At 42.1% G+C, this 18,644-nt stretch overlaps 1 protein-coding gene across 1 annotated transcript in view; it reads left to right on the plus strand.

Moving 5' to 3' along the window:
- Positions 1-18,644, plus strand: part of ELAPOR2 (endosome-lysosome associated apoptosis and autophagy regulator family member 2) — a 95,608-nt gene that overhangs the window by 71,576 nt on the left and 5,388 nt on the right. Inside the window, exons 9-21 of the mRNA XM_010407759.4 lie at positions 2,361-2,541; positions 3,288-3,416; positions 4,364-4,454; positions 5,386-5,488; positions 6,248-6,385; positions 6,663-6,926; positions 7,803-7,976; positions 9,460-9,649; positions 13,029-13,125; positions 14,244-14,345; positions 16,519-16,645; positions 17,419-17,597; positions 18,285-18,450. Of these exons, the coding sequence (XP_010406061.2) occupies positions 2,361-2,541; positions 3,288-3,416; positions 4,364-4,454; positions 5,386-5,488; positions 6,248-6,385; positions 6,663-6,926; positions 7,803-7,976; positions 9,460-9,649; positions 13,029-13,125; positions 14,244-14,345; positions 16,519-16,645; positions 17,419-17,597; positions 18,285-18,450 (1,941 nt within the window). The remainder of the gene's footprint in view (positions 1-2,360; positions 2,542-3,287; positions 3,417-4,363; positions 4,455-5,385; positions 5,489-6,247; positions 6,386-6,662; positions 6,927-7,802; positions 7,977-9,459; positions 9,650-13,028; positions 13,126-14,243; positions 14,346-16,518; positions 16,646-17,418; positions 17,598-18,284; positions 18,451-18,644) is intronic.

Genomic DNA, 18,644 nt, shown 5'->3' on the forward strand with positions numbered 1-18,644 from the left:
CCTAATATTTTGTGGCAGGATGGAGTATTTTGGAGTCTCCTGATCAGCCAGTTTCAAAATGCAGCTGAGAGCTCTTATGCTTTGATAACGAAGCATCAGTGAGTTTAGCCCCAGAGCTGGCAGGCTCTGCAACCTGGTCTTGACTCACTGATTTCTGCTCTGTTAACTAATGACTCAAGAAATTAGCAGCAGTGTTCATGGCTGCACCCCCAGGTACAGCTTTAATTGCAGCCTCCTGCAGATTGTTCTGTCACTGCTCTGTGTGGTCTAAGTCTCCCTGGCATTGGATAGATTCCTGTTATTGACCCTTTTTCTGCCGCCTCACTGGCCTTCCCCTTCACTGGTGGACATCATTGGAATGCAAAGTGGGTTTTTCTGCAGACACCCTTCATTGTCCAGTTGCAATGACAGCAGCAGGTGTCACAGGCACACATTGGCTGAGTTTTCAAGATTGGTTTCACTGCTCTGCATCTCTGAAAATCGGTCCAAGTTTGCTGTACTCCCCAGGCATCTCTCCACGTGATGCAGCTCAATGAGAGGGCCTGACTCTGCAGGCCATCTTCAGGAGAACAGTGGCTGTAAAAGACCAGCCTATTGATCCATGCTAAAATAAGCCAGGTTTTCACTGAACAATAGATTGTTGTCTCCCTTCTGCTGTCCCACTCCATGTGTAGAAGCGGCCTCAGGATATTTAAGCACTTGACTCTTGACTTTTCATCTGCCTGCTGCTTTAAAATCCCAGGCTGAGCGCTTCAGCCCCAGCCTCAGAACCCCTCACCACATGGCCACAGGCACTCTCTGACCCTCTTCTCCCTGCTCAGATGCAGTAGGTTTCCTGTGGTGTGTAGTGTGTCTGGGCTCTGGGCAACCACACAGGTGCTTTGCCAGTTCCTGAGCCTTTTTATTTTAAATGCTGTGCACCCTGATGCTGCTGAAGGATTTCTGGAGCAATATTTCAGATAATCTCTTAAGTGTTCAGGAGCAGCAAGGGCAGGAACAGGTCCTGATCCATAGGAATTTGTGCCACTCTGGCAGCAGGAGTAGTCTGCTTGAACAAAGCAGGCAAAGCAGACCCAGTGCCAGTGACCAGATTCAACCAAGGTGGCCAGACGAGTCCGTGGAGATGAGGCATGGCCAGTGTCAAGCTGGAACACTGTGTCCATGCGTCAGTCAGGATGTGGGTCAGCCTGGGAACATGACCTGGCACAGGCATGGCTGCAACAAAATGCAGGCAGGGATGAAGAGTGAGAGCCTCAGCTTAATTGGAGCCCCCAGGAGCCAGGGCCTGAGCCTGAACTTCTTCCAGCTTATTTTTTGAAACAGTTTCAAGGAGGATCAATACTTCTTCAAGTGCGCTGTGTTACCGGAGGGCTAACCCTCAGTGCAAGCAGCTCAATGCCCAGGGTGACAGGGGCTCTGTATCAAATTCATGAAGTGAAATCTCCCTTACCTGAGCCTCTGGCCTCAAGATCCCTGATTACTGGGACCAAAGGGTGGAAGTACCCAGAGTGGGGGTACCCAGAGTGGGAGCTGTGGACAAGTTAAACTCTTGCCAGTTGGGCTTTTCAGCTGTGGAACTCAGCTAAGTTTCATCTTGAGATATAAAACCCTTTCAGAGACAGACCCAAAATCAGATGAAATTTGAAATACAACTTCATGGGTGATGCATCTCACCTAATCCTTCTCCTGAAGACAGAAACTTGTGTCCTCAAAGGGGGGTGATGATGATGAAGTGATACTGTTGTATAGGGTAACACCATGGACTGACTCATGTTAGTGTTCATAAACTGCTTCTTATGTGATGAAGAAGGATTGGAGGGGTTTTGGGAGAGCTCCTTCATGGTTTTGGCATTTTCTCAATAGGTGAAAAATGGCAGGAGAGAAATTGGGGACTTTTCAAAGAACAAGCCAGTATGAATTAAAAATGCAGAATGTGTGGTGCTCTCTGCTAAGAGATGCCTTCCCAATAAAGGGCTTTTATAAGACAGAAATTATATTTTGTGTTACTGTGGTTAAAATGCAGAAGTTGCATATCCAGTTAGAATTATTTATCTGATGTTCCTCAGAATCATTTGCATGGGGAAATTTACTAATTAAATAGGAATGAAGAGTAGTAATTGTTTTAAGCTTCACATTTTTATTTTGTTCTTAAAGTCTGATATTGTGGAATCTCCTATGAACCTAATCACTTCTGTGACCCTTACCCTCCCTCCCCTTTACTGTCCTGGATGTGCAAGGTCTGTTTTTGGTCTCAAATGATGGGAATACCCTAATTTAGTTTACAAAGGGGACCTTCCTTGATGCATCTAGTCCTAAAACTTCATAGTACACTGTGTGAGCTCAGTGTCTCTTCCTTCCAGACTCAGATCATGTACAAGTGGATTGAACCCAAGATCTGCAGAGAGGATCTCCCCGATGCATTGACCCTGCCTCCTTCTGGAGAGAGGCAGGACTGTCCACCCTGCAATCCTGGCTTTTACAACAATGCCTCATCTTCCTGTACTCCCTGCCCACCAGGCACATTTTCGGATGGGATACAGGGTAGGAATCTGCAAAAAAATTCATGTCCCTCCAAAAGCTGTCATCTGCTTGCATGTGACTTAGTTTAGTGACAGATCATCATAAGCCAGTGTTCATTCTGTGTTAAGTACTTGTTAAATAACATTGGAGAGCAGGATGTGGATATCTGGTTTCTCTCCTAAGTCCTTTCTTATCAGGGATTGTTGCTCTAAGTTGACCTGCTGTGTTCTGGATGCATTTCTTGGCTGATATAAACATCCTGAGAGTTATTTTAAGGGATTCTGAGAAGGGAATCAGAACTTTTACAGTCAGCAATTCCTTCTCAGCCATTGTCCTGCCCATGCTAAGTTCTTTGCTGTGGAAACCTCATTTTAAGCCCAGTCAGATGAACATCCTGCCAGCATTGTCTAGCCTAAACTCTGGCTTGTTGATTCTGAGATACATTGACCCAATGGTCCCCTACAGCATTTTGTGGGAACTCTTGTTTATCAAACCTTCAGCTGAATCTATTAAAATTAAGTGTGACTTGGGGGACCAGTTGCAGATTAGTTACCACGAGGTTACAATCTACAATTTATAAAATCCTGGTCTCATTTCCACTCTCCTGGTCCTGATAAGTCTTTGACTGTTTAACTACAAAGAAATAAACTATTTTCTTTGCTTATTACTTGCTTCAGAGAGGAAAAAAGCAGTATCTAAGTTCTTTAAAACACTGTTTGAGATGTGTTTTGGCTGTGTGATATCCTTTTCTGCCCTCTCACCCTTAGAGTGCAAAGCCTGCCCTGCTGGGACTGAACCAGCTCTTGGGTTTGAGTACAAGTGGTGGAACATCCTGCCAGGAAACATGAAGACATCTTGCTTTAATGTTGGCAACTCGAAGTGTGATGGGATGAATGGTGAGCCAAACTCCCTGTGTTGTTTGCCTGTCTCCTGCATGGATCCCTGTTGTAATGAAGCACCCATCAAAATGAGTGTGCTCTTGGCTATATGACTCAAAACACAGTTTCCTCCCTTTCCTTTAGTTGCACCAGGCTTGAAATTGCTTGTGGGAAGCAATGTCACAGTATCAGAAAGAAATAAAAAATCTGTTGTACACCAGAAGAGGGCAGGAGCTGCAGCCTGTATGGAGTTCCCTCAGCAAAGACCAATCCCACCACTGGCTTTAATGCATCTTTAGATGCGTTCATATCCCCATTGAAAAAAAGCACTGTTTTGTCTTCTCCATAGTTTATCTCATTTTCTGTTTTGTGATAACTGTGCCCAGCGAGGTCACACATAATTCTTTTAGGAAACTTAATTACAGTCTGTGATTTTATTCATTTAGCACTCAAAGCTTTCTCTCTGCACATGTGCTAAAATTGCAGCAGAGAGCAGTCACAGCTCACTGGTGAAAATGATCCTGTTTGGGATGTCTCCAGCCCTCTCTGACAGATTTTCCTCGGTCTGATCCACCCTGTCAGACTGATGTAACTCAAGCTCTGAATTATGTGTGTTGAGCAGAGGGGAACTGAAGTATGTGCTTAACATTTAACACGCAGATTCACTGATTCATCTGTTTTAAGGCTGAAAGATATCAGATGGATCATCCCCCTTGAGCTGCACAGCACAGGTCAGGGAATTTCAATTGCTTTGCTGATTTCAAAGGTGACAAGTGCCTGTAAAATCAGCAGTTCATACAATTGCTAAAATTCTTCAAAATGGAAGCATTATGATATTGCTCTGTAATTTATATCAGGCATCTTTAAAATACACTGAAATACTGAATTTTCAAAAAATTATGGTAACATAGATTTCTTTTGCCACCCATTTATTGAATTTTTCTTTCTTTTTCTGTCCTGTAAAGGTTGGGAGGTGGCTGGAGATCACATCCAGAGTGGTGCAGGAGGCTCTGACAATGATTATCTTATCTTGAACTTGCACATCCCAGGATTTAAGTAAGGAATGGGATATTTTTTCATCTATTTTGCATTTATTTCAGTCCCTTATACCTATTTCACACTATCCCAGGGATGATGTGAGTCTTCCTTTCTGAAGTGGAATAATGTAATAAATAAGAGACAAGGGGAAACTTAAATTTTATTCCTGTGTCCCCAGTTTGTCCATTGAGGCAGGCAAGTGTGTAAGACTTTGGTTTTTAGCAGTGTTTGCTTCAGTCCAAGATACAGCCAGTTGACTGTCTGGAAACTGAGGAAAGATGTTCCTATCCCTCTGTTTCTAAATTATTCCACAGTAACCAGCTAAACCTGCCGTGGGGTGGAAACTGGTGCCTGCCCTAAAAGTATTTTAGTGAAACCCAAGTTACTTTGCCCTTTGGCTCCAGGCAGCCTGCACAGTCTGTGCTTCCCGTGGAGCCAGCAGGGAGATGCAGACACTGCAGAATAATGGGAATCCCACCACTCCTGAGCCCTCAGACAGGATTAAATACCTGCTTGAGGTGCTTGTGTCTTTGTCGAAAGAATGAGCTTAGACTCCTAGCTCACACCAGGTGCTGAATATTGAGATAGATCAGGTGTGGAAGATGAACCTCATCCTCCCTTCGCTGTATTCCAGCTGAGGTAGGTGCAATTACATTGGTGTAAATCACTTGAGGTATGTAATGCATTTTAATAATAAGGTTCCCTACCAATATGGTAAAATTTGGGTGTTCATTATAAGGAGGGAACTGTACCATAAAGAACTTAAGATGCTTAAAAAATGACCCTGCTGCACCCAATACTCAGTGCAGAGGCACCTGCCGTTCTGCAAGGACAGGTTTTCTGTGACAGGACTTTGATGGCTTCACCATACAAAAGGGAATTTGAAGGATTGACTGCTGCCTGTCTGGAGAGCACCGTGTAAATGTTTTGTTCCTTCTCTGTTAAACAGACCTCCGACATCAGTGACAGGAGCAACTGGGTCAGAACTCGGACGGATTACTTTTATTTTTGAGACCATCTGTTCAGCAGATTGTGTGCTGTACTTCATGGCAGTAAGTGAGACCTCTTTCTCCATGACTGAGGACTCTGCCTGCTATTCCACGTCACTTTAATACCTCTGCATAGGTGTGATTAGTTGCACTTGGTTTATTATGATTAAGCACAGCATTAGTTTAGTATCTGCAGTGCCCTTGCAGGAAGGATTTAATGAATGACCTAGTAAAATTCCTCCATCATGTGAGTTGTGAACCATTCCTGGTTATCTATTTATTCTAAAAGAAATCGTTGGGCACTAAGGAGCCAATTTTCCCCCTGTTAAACTGACTGATGAAATTATCAGTGTCTCTTGTGCTGTTGAGTTAGCATGGAGTAATGGAGAGACAAGTCGAGATGTGGGACAGAGGGATAGGAAGAGGACAGTTTGGAAATTTGAACCTGATCCTGTCAATGACCTGGAGGATCAGTAGGGCACCAGACCAATGTTTGTTTGAAAGTCCATCAGTTGAGGAAGGCAACTGGATCTGCAGATCCCTTGCCCCTTCCATTGGAAGGGGAAGCTGGTTCTTTTTTGTATTTAGTGGCTGTGTAAAGGAACCAACTCTTAATTTAAAGAGAATTGAGTGAAAATTTAGAAGAGTCTGAAAATTTGTCAGTTGTGCAAAACAAGTATGTTTGCTTTATTAAGTGTTAAATGAAATTGTGGAGTCCTTTTAATATACTAATTTCTATATCATTAAACACTAGTGCTTAGTGTAGTATGACCATACTTTTGTTCTTCCTTTTTTTTTGTAAAAATTATGCCCATTTTGTAGGATGTTAATCGAAAAAATACCAATGTGGTGGAATCATGGGAAAGAAGTAAAGAAAAACAATCCTACACTCACATCATCTCCAAAAATGCTTCCTTCACGTTCACCTGGGCCTTTCAGAGAATAAACGAGGGCCAAGATGTAAGTAATTCTTTGTGTATGGGGCTTTACAACACAGCATTCTTTGGACACTCACTGCCAGAACTCCTGCCCTCTGTTGAAGCTCACAGGTTTCTCAAAAGGGGTGTGTGGCTCTCACCACAAAGCAGCCTCTGGGAGGCAGCTGTGGATAAACAATCCATGAGGAAGGACAGAGCCATGGATAAGTTGATCCCTGAACTGGTGCACAGAGATGAGGGTAGTGTCTCAGTGCCATGGTGTGATGACCCCGGGGTGGTTTCCTTGGCTCTCGTTCCAGAGTAGACAGTTCATCAATGACATGGCCAAGATCTACTCCATCACGGTGACCAACGCAGTGGATGGAGTCGCCTCTTCTTGCCGGGCCTGTGCCCTGGGCTCCAAGCAGTCTGGCTCGTCCTGCGTGCCCTGCCCGCCAGGACACTACATTGAGAAAGAGACCAGCCAGTGCAAGGAGTGTCCGGCCAACACCTTCCTGTCCATCCACCAGGTGTATGGCAGTGAGGCCTGCATCCCATGTGGGCCTGGCAGCAAGAGCACCAAGGTACCGAACCTGAGTGTTTCTGGGCGATGGGCAGACAGTGTTTATTGGGCTAGAAGCTCTCAAAGGGCTGCTTTAAGTGCTTTCCTACAGGCATGTGCCTTGTGAGCGCTGGAGTATAGTTATAACCAATGAGCCCACTCTTCCAATGTCACTAGTCTAGTTTCTGTTTGTGAATAATAATATAAAAGTGACAATATCAGCTCAAAAAAAGGTTCATTTCAAGAAGATGTACTGTGGGCAGTGTACAAACACGGCAAGCATATACGTTACTTCCACCAAAACTATCCCAGATGCCTGCTCTTTTAAACTCAGGGACTTCCTCAGCTGGATGATGTTTCTGGGCCTCTAGAAACCTGTAACAAGTTTCCCCTTCATGAAACTGTAAGCGTAGGTAAACATTTATCATGTTCAAGGAGCTGCACAGGTACTGGAAGAACAGCTCCAGTTTGTTCATATTCTGCCTGTCTTCAACTGAGTTCATATCCTGCCCTTGTTTCTTGAGCTGTTTCTTGTGTTTCCTTTACAAAATGCAAGTGTAAGCAAGGCCATGTTTTGGTCTGTTTACTGGGCTTTAAGCTGGAACATTGGGATCCTAAAAGCACCCAGAACAAAACAAAGCAAGAAATTGCATTCTCTTGGCTAATGCAGCAGACGACAGGAAGACCAGGCTTAGGGAACATTGCAGTCCTGATACATGATTGCAAGGGACTGAAACCGGAATTCTCCCAAGGGAAAGATCAGTTATGGGAATAAGAGAGAGTTCCCCTTCATCCTTAACAAGGAACGCAGTCCTGTCTGCACCTGTGCTTTAACTCCTAGGTGAATGTTTTTCTGCTGTTCTGTAACTGCTCTTTAATGGATGCCTCTGCTTTGCAGGACCACTCTGCATGCTTCAGTGACTGCCTGGTGTCCTATGTCAAGGATAACCAGAGCCTGAATTACAATTTTAGCAGCCTCAGCCAGGTGGGCTCATTGATGAGTGGACCCAGCTTCACTTCCCGAGGGACCAAGTTCTTCCACTTCTTTAACATCAGCCTGTGTGGGAATGAGGTGAGCTCAGCTGGCATTGAGGGTTGGGAGGATGAGCCAATTTGTTGCCTGTGTTGATGCTCTGGGGTCACACTGAGGCAGGACAGGGACTCTGTTTTAGCTGAGTTGTCACCAATACTGTGTAAACACTTCTCTTTGGATCTCGCTTTGCAGTGCAAGAGGACTTTTGAGCAGCCAAGTGATTTTCCAGAGCAGAGATGACAGTGGTTTAGGCCATAAATAATGCTCAGAAGAAAATTCCTGTCACATCCCTTTTCTTAGTTCTTGTGCCTTTGAGTCACTTGCATCAGAACCCTGACCTTTGTGTGCTGTCACCAAGGAGCTCAAGTGAAGAGTCTGAGTCTTTCAGCTGGCAACTTCTTTCCATATGTGTCTGTCATGGCTTCACTGGAGACGTATGCAGAGCCCCTGGTCACCCTGCTGTCTGCCAGTGGCCAAGATGCCCAGGTGCTGACTTTGCAGCCTTGGACAGTGTTAGAAAAATTTGTTTAGTCTGCGAGTTAAACAGGCTCTGTCACAGAGTCAAGATTTCTCTGTCTGGGGCTTGGACTGAAACAGAGCATGTTGTCACACACATAAATTGACCTTTCAGAGCAGTACCGGTGTTTGGCAGTGTCCCATGAAAGCCAATGTGTGTAGTTAACAATAATGCTCAGCCCTGTAAAGTTCTGAAGTCTTTCTCCCATGTAACAAAGGATTTGCTTGAGTTGAGACAAATGAGTAGTCACATTTCTTTACAGCATTTTGCATACTTTTAGGCTTCAGTGTGTATTTAATTACCACCTGGGATAGAGCTGCTGACAGCTAGATCCACAAATGTACAGATATGCTCTCTCCTCTGTGGGTCTGGTCTTCACTTTTCCAAACTACTACAAAGGTACTACAGTACAACTAACCATATGATTAGGTGGTGAGTCCTTGATATTTTGTTAGGAAAGCTGAATCTGGTAATTTGTCTTTCATTCCTGTTGCTCTGATTCTAGCACTGATCTTGACATGTGACATTAAAGCAGTCTTGAAGGCTATATATCTATTTAGGGATTTCATGTATTTGTGCTTTGAAAATATTTTATCTGGATTAAATCCCAAATAAACAGGTATTCTACAGTATATTATTTAAAGGCAAGGGAAGTAGGGTTTTCCTTTGCAAGCCATTTTACTATGCTCTGCAAGTAAACACTGTGCTGTCAAGATAAACAAAGAGGAGTGCTCCACAGCACAGATTTCTGATCAGACACCTGCCAGAGGTGGCATTGTATTTGAGTCTGTACAAGGCTTTGATTGGAGCTTTGACGATGGCACAGTTTGTTGTTGTGGTTTGTCCCTCTTATGACAGACACATAGAGACATCAACTTGTCATAAGGTAAAGGAATGAATCTCATCCAGTTTGCAATCAGGAAGTTTGCAATCTCTCCCTTCCCAAACTTTTTCATGTCTTACCAACAACCAACGGCTTCTTCCTTTTTTCCTGATTGTCCACAGGGGAAGAAGATGGCAATTTGCACTGACAATATCACAGATGTTACTGTGAAGGACATGGTTGCAGAATCAGAAGATTTTTCCAATTTTGTGGGAGCTTTTGTGTGTCAGTCCACCATCATCCCATCAGACAGCAAGGGTTTCCGAACAGCCCTGGCTCTGCAGTCCAACAGCCTTGCTGACAGGTTCTTAGGTACATGGTTTGTCTTTTGCTTGTTGTGGTTGTGGATGTATTCTCATGTATATTAGGGCTTCAGAGTAAATCCTTCTTGGCTCAGCAGCTGCATTACTTTGAGGGAAGAGTGAAGGGGCAGCCCAGGATCAGTCTCAGATGGTTTCTGAGCTGTAAAGCAGCTCTGCACAGATGCCACTGTGTTTTGCTGATGTTTCAGTTCAGCTGATGGCTGGAGGAGAAGAGTAAGGGCTGTGCCCATTTTTAGTTTTCTGTTTCTGTGTTACTCACTCTTCCTTGTGCTTGGTCTGGTGGGTCCCACTGTGCCTAGCATTTCAGCACAAAAATCTGGAGAGTGTAATTAAAAAGCACTGGGGTTTTTTTATGTTCTGTACCCACCTCACTCAGGGCAAGACCAATGACTGTGATACTCACTTTCATCCAAGTGTTTCTGCCCATGCCAAGATCCCACTTGGGCAATTTCACAAGAAGAAACGGATGTGGGGACTTAATTAGGTGAGGAATCAGGAGGCTTATGGGAGCACGTGGCTGTGCACATCATTAAGTCTTACATTGGTCCAGCTCACAAGTTCCCGGAATCTGAGGCCGGATTAGACAATGAAGTCATTTGGTCTGCTCACCTATCCATTACAGGCACTGAGTGCTTGTACTTTCCCCTGGCACTGAGCCCAGAAACTCATGTTTGACAAAAGCACATCTTTGGAAGAACATTCAACCTGGACTTTTAAGACTGCCAGAAATAAAAGTTTTGCCACAGTCACTGGTATTTTTTTTCACTGGTCAAACACTGTCTCTGTGTTCATTTTTAAAGCAGACTTGTTTCCTATTTCAACTTCCCTGACTTCGGTTTTCAGCTCTTGCTTTTTGTTATTCTTTCTCCATATCACAGCTACATTTTCCTTCTTGAAGAAATATTTTGTGTACTGGAATTGTCACACCCTTCTGACAAACTAAGCAGACCAAGTTCTTCTAATTGTCTTGCTATCATGTATTTATCTTGAGCATCTGAATAATTTTTGTGGCTCTTTCTACAGTTTCTGTAACTTTTTATACTTAAAGCATAGAATTTAAGTATAAATTAAATATATTTAATTTATATTAAAATAGTATTAATATAAATTAATACTATTAATAGTATTCCAGTATTTAATTTTCTATAATGGCAATAAAAATCACTTTTGTATTTGGAATCCCTGCATCCTTCTTTTTCAAAACTCATGGGATTTCATGATGGCTTCTTGGATCTGATGTCCACTCTGGATGTTTTTTCAAAGTTACAGTTTCCAAGGGAAAATCTCTCTTTCTTAAGACTGGCCTTCATTTCTTGCTGTACTTGTCATATATTTAGTTTGTTTGGGACCATCTTCCCAAGTGAACCAAGCAACCAAGTTGCTCTGTATTTTATTTTTAATCCTCTTAATCTTTGTCTCATCTACACACTTTACCAGCATGGATTATACAGTTACTTGCAGATCCCTGATGTTAATCTTGCATTTTCACAGTTCAGTATCGATGCCCAGACAAGCCTGGAGACATCCCATGGCCAGATAATTTTATAATGACTTAGCTAAATAGTTTTTAATGCAGAGTGTGAGCTTAATTGATAGTACACTGCTAACTTTTTAATTAGAATCTCATGTGGTAATTAGTGAAATACTTGATAAATTTACATAACTTTCTTTAGCAACCAAGTTCATCAGCACTCAAGGAATGAGATCAAATTTGTTCAACAAGAGAGGTTCTCCATAAATTCATGTTGCCTTTCACTCATTGTGTATCTGTCCATGAACTGAAACCCATTTTCCATTACCATTTTTTTGACTCATTGTGAGAGCCACATTGTAATTTGGGTCACCATATCCCCTCTCCATGAGTCTTTTGACAATTCACTGTCATCAAAAGCTCTGTTAAAGGTCACTCTTCGGTATGGGTTTGCTAGTTCACAAACATTCATTCCAAGTAGATGCCAGTATTGTCTCCTGCCACTGAAGGAATGAGGGCAGTCATTGACTTGGAAAGCAAGGAGATAGTCCTGTTTTTTCCTAATACAAAGAAAAGATATCAAGCTCTTCTGTTGCCTTTCTTTATCTCAATTGCTAAATTTTAAAATAGTTGAAGTTTGCCTTTCCTAACATAAGAAGGATGTGGACCTGCTGGAGTGAGTCCAGAGGAGGCCAAAACATGGTCAGAGGGCTGATCACTCTTCCTATGGAGACAGGCTGAGAGAGGTGGGGTTGTTCAGCCTGGAGAAGAGAAGGCTTCAAGGAGATTTTAGAGCATCTTCCAGTACCTAAAGGGGCTACAAGAGAGCCGGAGAGGGATTTTTTACAAGGGTGTGTAGTGACAGAACAAGGGGGAATGACTTCAAACTGAAAGACAGTAGGTTTAGATTAGCTATTAGGAAGAAATTCTTCCCTGTGAGGGTGGTGAGACACTGGCACAGGTTGCCCAGAGAAGCTGTGGCTGCCCCATCCCTGGAAGTGTTCAAGAACAGGTTGGATAGGGTTTTGAGCAACCTGGTCTAGGGAAAGGTGTCCCTGCCCATGGCAGGGGGGTTGGAACAAGATGACCTTTAAGGTCGCTTCCAACCCAAACCATTTTGTGAAGCTGTGATTCTATGGACTGTTTCAAGAACAAGTGCAAAACTTCTTTTCTTTAGTCTTTCTACCAGTTTCTGACCACTACCACTTTTTCTTGTTGTTCTAGAAATTTTTAACTCCCTAGAAGGATGCAGCGCCATTTGTACAACTCCCTCTTCTGAAATGTTGCAGTGGAACACCAATATTTTCTGTCTTCTTTGGTTCATGGGGTTGAAAGGATCTCTAAGAACTTTGGTTTATAGAATTTTCCTCCTTTTCAGCTTTTGCCCAAAATCCATGTAGTTCACACACCAGGCTATCATTTGTTCCAAATTTTGCCATCAAGGCTTGCCTATGATTCCATAATCCTTCTGAGTCTTGTTATTTCATTTCCCCCAGTACTGCAAATTGTCATTACATGATTTTGAGGTGTGAGTGTTATACATTCGAGGCATATTCTCTGAGTGGTTGCATCAGATCTCTTCAGCAGTCCTTTTCCAGCCTAAATTATTTTATGTTTCTTTAATATCCAACGATAGCTTTAAATTAAAGTAAAAGAGTAATAAATATTTACACCAGTGTTTTATTAAATTTTTCATTTTGCTATATCTACATGAGGAAATCAGACTGTATGAGGAACATATATATCTGCCAAGTTAAGTTAGAAAAAAATGTGTGTAATGTATAGTAATGCTATTAAGTGAGATCCACACCTTTCAGACTGAGGAAATACTACACGTAAAACCCTCAAAAATCCATTCATAGTTTGCTCCTTTTTTTTTTTCTTTCTCACATTTTAGGAGCTACTGTTGAAACAATGCTGGAAAATATCAGCATCAAGGCAGATATGTTTCCTCCCTCTCCAAGCAAAATTCCGGATGTGCATTTCTTTTACAAGTAGGTAAAAAATGCTGCTTATTGCTATGTCTAATGTCTTCATTTGTTTAAAGGAAAGCAAAGCTGTGAGGGGGAAGCTTTAACTCACCTTTAATATTTATCACTTTAATCAGTATCTGCCTGATATTGATTGACATGTTGAAGATCATCTTATAAAATCAGCAAGCACTCTTTACTCAAATCTAAATTATGCTTGATCTGTAGGAAGTGATACCAGAGCTTTGATTCATCCAGATGCCACTTTCAGTGTCCTGTTACTTTCCATATTTTCTCATATATGTCTTTGAAATGTCCACTTCTGGTTGCGTATTTTCTTTCACTTTCATTTGTGTTTACTTTGATGCTACAAAAAAAAACTAATCAAGATTAACAGTAATTGTTTTGACATGCAGTTACTAGTATGCTTTTCCTATTCTTCACTCTTCTCTGTAAAAAGAATGCCTCAGTTTGGGTAGGAAGTAGCTCAAAGATCAGCTCAGTTCAGATGTCTACATGCTGGTCTTCATGTCAGCTGTGTTTCTAAGCTGAGACTTATTTGAATATAGGACTTTGTATAACAGCACTTTATGCTTATGTGAATACTTGAATTATGTATCTGATTCTGCAAACTGAACCCCACACCAGTGACCCGACTTTGAGCATGCTATGAACTTGGCTTACAATGTCTATCATGCTGGAGTAAGATTTTTTTAATCCCCTTTGCCCTGTGCTATTTCAGGAAAGTTTGGTTCTCAGGTTGCAAGGCCAGGAGTGAGCCATCATAACCTCTCCAGCAGAGTAACACACCAACCACAGCACCTGTGATTCTCCTTTTCAATTGTTCTGTTCTGTTTTGTGGGAAAGTTTAGTCCTTGACTCAGCAGATTTCAAACTAGCTAGAAAACCAGAGCAGTTCCCAAAGTGGCATCTCAGAGCACTTTGAGATTTAAATAAATTGGTGAGGCCTACCCTGATTCTGTTGCTCTTTTTTTTCTTGTCAACTGGCAAAGTCAAAAGCGCTGTGGTAAAGGGTATTTCATTAATATTGCAGCTGCATGAATGTTTACAGACCTATGAAAGAGCAATATCCATTTAATGTAGTGGAAATGTGTTACTTTTCTCCTCTTGTTTGACATTAGGTCTTCAACAGTGACAACCTCCTGTGAAAATGGCCGCGCCACTGTTGTGACAATGAGATGCAACCCCAACAAACCAGACCAAGGAGAGCTTTCTGTGCCCAGGTATTTCAGTCTTTGTGTCCTAGTAGTGCCAAAAAGTCTTTGCTCCTCAGGTAATCTTTACAAAACTCATTAGTAATTTTATATTGTAATATAATAAAAATGAGGAGTGCTCCCTCCCTCCTCAGTCACTTGTTTCTCCTAGGTGTCCATCACCTTCCAGCAGACCAACTGACTGTGTTTAGGCTGTGTGGCAGGTTGTTCTGAGTTTAAAGGCAAAAGAAAATGCAGTGATGTTTTCTTGTCTTCACTTTTCCTTTATTTCAGTTCCTTATTTTAATCACTGGCCTCCTGATTAGAACTGCCTAGTCGAGGCTTTGAGAGGTAGTTTTTCTTTCTTGATCTACAGCAGTGGCTAGGGAAAATTATTTTTTTGGGGACTTTGAAATCTGCTATTGCAATGCTTATGAGAGCTCTGTCTGTCTTTTTTATGTTTGGGATATATTTATTTATGTGTTTCATCACTGTATCCTGGCCACCTTGTACCACTTGTGTTCAATTTGCCTGACTTTTTTTCCCTTCAGCCTGATTTGAGGGACTTTAAAAAGCTTCTTTCTTCCAAAATCCTGTTTATGCCTGCATAAACATAACTTCAAGCATAAGCATAACTGAAAAATTATGAAGGAAAAAAAAAGTAAAAGAATCAATTCTATTACTTTTTAGCAACACACTGTGATTCTTCAGAAGTTCCCTTCAACACTGATAATCCTCCTCTTTGGTTATCAAGGCCCATTTTAGTCCATCTGGATGTTAGTATAAATCTGCTAATTGCCCTTTTACTCATCCTCCTTCCCAAAAGCTAAGTCCTCTTCCCAAAAGTTAACAGTGCGAGAAGTGTGGGATGCTTTGATCCCTGTCCCTCTCAGGACACATGAACTGTGCTTGCCTGAATGAAGGCAAAGTAGAGTCTACTTCACAGGTGAAGTGGATTGATTGATTGATACTTGAACACCTTTGGAGATGCTTACCCCAGTTTCTGAGGGACCTATCACACTACAAATTATGCTGGGCAATAAGCCACTGTCTGTCAGCTGTGATGTGAAAATTCTCCAGTTGTTCTTCCAGTACCATAGGATAAACACGATGTGAACTGTCATAAAGCATCAGTAAGTGAGACGAACAACCTACCTTGCTTTTAAAAGTGTGAGCATGGGCAGAAATGGCACACAGCTGACACATGTACCTTATCTCAGTTCATGTTGACTTCTCCTTTCCTATCCCCCTTTGATTAGCTCAGCAGTCAGCTGTTTTCACACAGTGAGGTATCAGATATATGTCAAATAATGTAGCTCCTTGATCCTCCAGGCATGTTGTTTAGTATCACATGAAGCTACAGTAAGATGAAAGCAGCTGAGGAGAAAGGTCTGTCAGTGCTCTTGCCATGTAGGCTGGAAAAATGCTCTGTAATTCACAATTTGAATTCAGAAATTCAAATCTAGATAAGCCAGAATGGGCTTTTTAGAGCTGGGGATTTTAGTGCTTCAGATCAGGATATCAGGTTTCAAAATGATATGGAACAACACAACTTTAAATGCATTTTTCTGCATGAATATATTTCATATTTGCATGACCAAACTTCTTGCATGGACTTTTGGCCATTGCTGCTGTTAGACCTGATGTGATTGTCAGTAACAAAAGCTACGTGACTGTCCTGCCACTGCCAGTACAACTTTCTTCTGCAGGCTGAATACAAAATAGGCCATTAGTTTTTCTTAGAGTAAGAGAAGCTGTTATCTCTTCATTAACTGGTGAACATCCTTCTAGTAATTAACCATGACAGGACAAGTCCATTCCATATGGACTAAATCACCCAGACATCATTAGAACAACTACAGGAACCAGATAGCAGCATTCACCTGGAACAGCCACCGTGTGCAGGGGAAAAGTGATGGAGGTGTATACTGGTGAAACACTGGTGTAAGCCCTCCCCTCCCCCTGCCAGAAACTGAATTGTTATTTTAGAGCTTTGATAGCTCAACACCTGTTTTCACTTGAGAAAGCATTTTACAAACTGGGAAAAATTCTTCCCCCAGATTCTTCCATCTGCTGACTTGATGGATGTTTACCCGTTTCTCCTACTTCCCACTCCCAATCTTCAGCAGCAGAATGTGGATGAGGATGCAAACCCCAGAGTGTTTCTTTCATAACTGATAACTGAGCTCTGCTCTCCTCATAGCTCCTGCCCCGCGGGCACCTGCGATGGATGCACTTTCTACTTTGTATGGGAAAGTGCAGAAGCTTGTCCTCTCTGCACAGAGCAAGACTACCATGAGATTGAGGGAGCCTGCAAAAAAGGATTTCAGGTACACAACCCATGTCTCCGAGTCAAGTGGGCTCATTTGGGTATAACTTGGACTTTTGTTGAAATTTGGTGTGCAAATTGATACATAAGTACAGGTAGGGTTGGAAGATCTCAGCCCAGGCTCTGAGCTGGCTTGGATGCAGGCCGAGGGAGGAGCTGTGTCGAGACTCAGGAATGTTTGTGCCAATGGTAGTGTGGTTCCTGGAGGAGAGCTGGCTTGTGCTGACCAGCTGTGTGAGTAAGGATGAGAACTCTCAATGCATTCATACATGCGGGCCAGTTATTTCTGAAGGATGGAGTGCCCAAAGGACTTTGTTTCTTTAATAGCCATAAACATCAGGGGCAGGCCTGGAAAGGTTTCCAAATTTCAGTTCATAAATTCATCTACTTGCTTGTGATGTTTTTGCTTCTACCTTCTCTAGTCAAATATTAGGAAGTCCTTCCACAGGGTCAGACTGTCCTGTTGATCAAGAGCTCCTGTGCAGGCACAACTCATTCCCAATAGCTGTCCAATCCATATTGAGCCATGTGGAGAGCTATATGAAAGAGGAAATCCTTTTGCCATGCCTGAACCTGTAGGCATGAGCAAGGGGATGACTGATTAGACAATATGACTTCACCTAGAGTCTGAAAACCTGAAGGATGTGTTTTGGTTTGCTTTCATTGAAAAGTTATCTGATCTTTCTACCTCAGAACAGCTTGTTTTCTCTTAAGTCTAAACAGTTCTCTCTTTTCCTACAAGCAGCTCACTTTTTGGTGTTTTCTGTTTGAAAGGAAACCTTGTATGTATGGAATGAGCCAAAGCATTGCATCAAAGGAGTTCCCTTGCCAGAAAAAAGGACCAGCACTTGTGAAACAGTGGATTTTTGGCTTAAAGTTGGAGCTGGTGTTGGTGCTTTCACAGCCGTTCTGCTCATAGCCTTGACTTGCTATTTTTGGAAGAAGAACCAGAAGTAAGTACTGCAAATTGTATTATATATAAAAGTTAGCTAAAAGCTTGATGGAGTGAACAGAAAGACTTCTCCTGGATCTGACTTTATGACACTGTTGATGAGAAGTACCCTGTAGGATCAACCCATTCATACAGCAAGGTGATGTTTCTTCTGTCAACAGTGGCTATAAAAAATCCTGGTGAGGAAAGTATAGAAAATCCACAGTAATTTATAATGGCATAATTTCCCAATAGCAACTGTCTTTTTAACCCTTGAGAGTTTGAAGTTGAGTTTAGGTTCTGAAGCAACACGGCTTTCTCAAGCTCTGAAGACCAGAAGAGTATCTTCAGTCTAATTAGTCCCTTTCACCTTGGTAAAAAATTAGATTCTTGACCATATTGCTCAGTTCTGTTTTGGTTGTTGCCCCAGACAGCACTTCTTCATGCAGGAATCCCTCTCAACCTACTTGTGGTCTTTTGGGAAAGCATGGTTCTTTTATAAGAATAGAGGACTAACTGGAGAGTAAGAGCTCAGTGTATTGTTAATGTTATTTTGGTTACATATTTTTAATGATTGAAAAGTATCTAATTTCTGCTAAATACCTCAGAAGTAACTATATGGGAGGACTGCAGATAATCTAAATTACAAAAACCCCGAGTATGGGGCGTTTGAGAAAAAATCCATTCCTGTATGTCTTTGTATCTTCAGGCTGGAGTATAAATATTCCAAATTAGTGATGACAACGAACTCAAAAGAGTGTGAACTGCCAGCTGCTGACAGCTGTGCTATAATGGAAGGAGAAGATAATGAAGAAGAAATAGTATATTCAAATAAGCAGTCACTGCTGGGAAAGCTCAAGTCCTTGGCAACAAAGGTGAGTAGTAATTACCAATATTAACGCTAAAAATAATTATTACCTTTATTTATTACTGGATGTGATGAGTCTTTGATGCTAATTTCACAGCAGTGCAGCCTCCCACGCACACCTCATCCAGTCCATAGTGATCTGCTGAAATCCACAGACTGGATAAAATTAAAAAATGTTGTAGAGTTTTGGGTAAATGCTCC

This window comes from Corvus cornix, chromosome 1A (genome assembly GCF_000738735.6).
Source record: "Corvus cornix cornix isolate S_Up_H32 chromosome 1A, ASM73873v5, whole genome shotgun sequence".
NCBI classification, from domain to species: domain Eukaryota; kingdom Metazoa; phylum Chordata; class Aves; order Passeriformes; family Corvidae; genus Corvus; species Corvus cornix.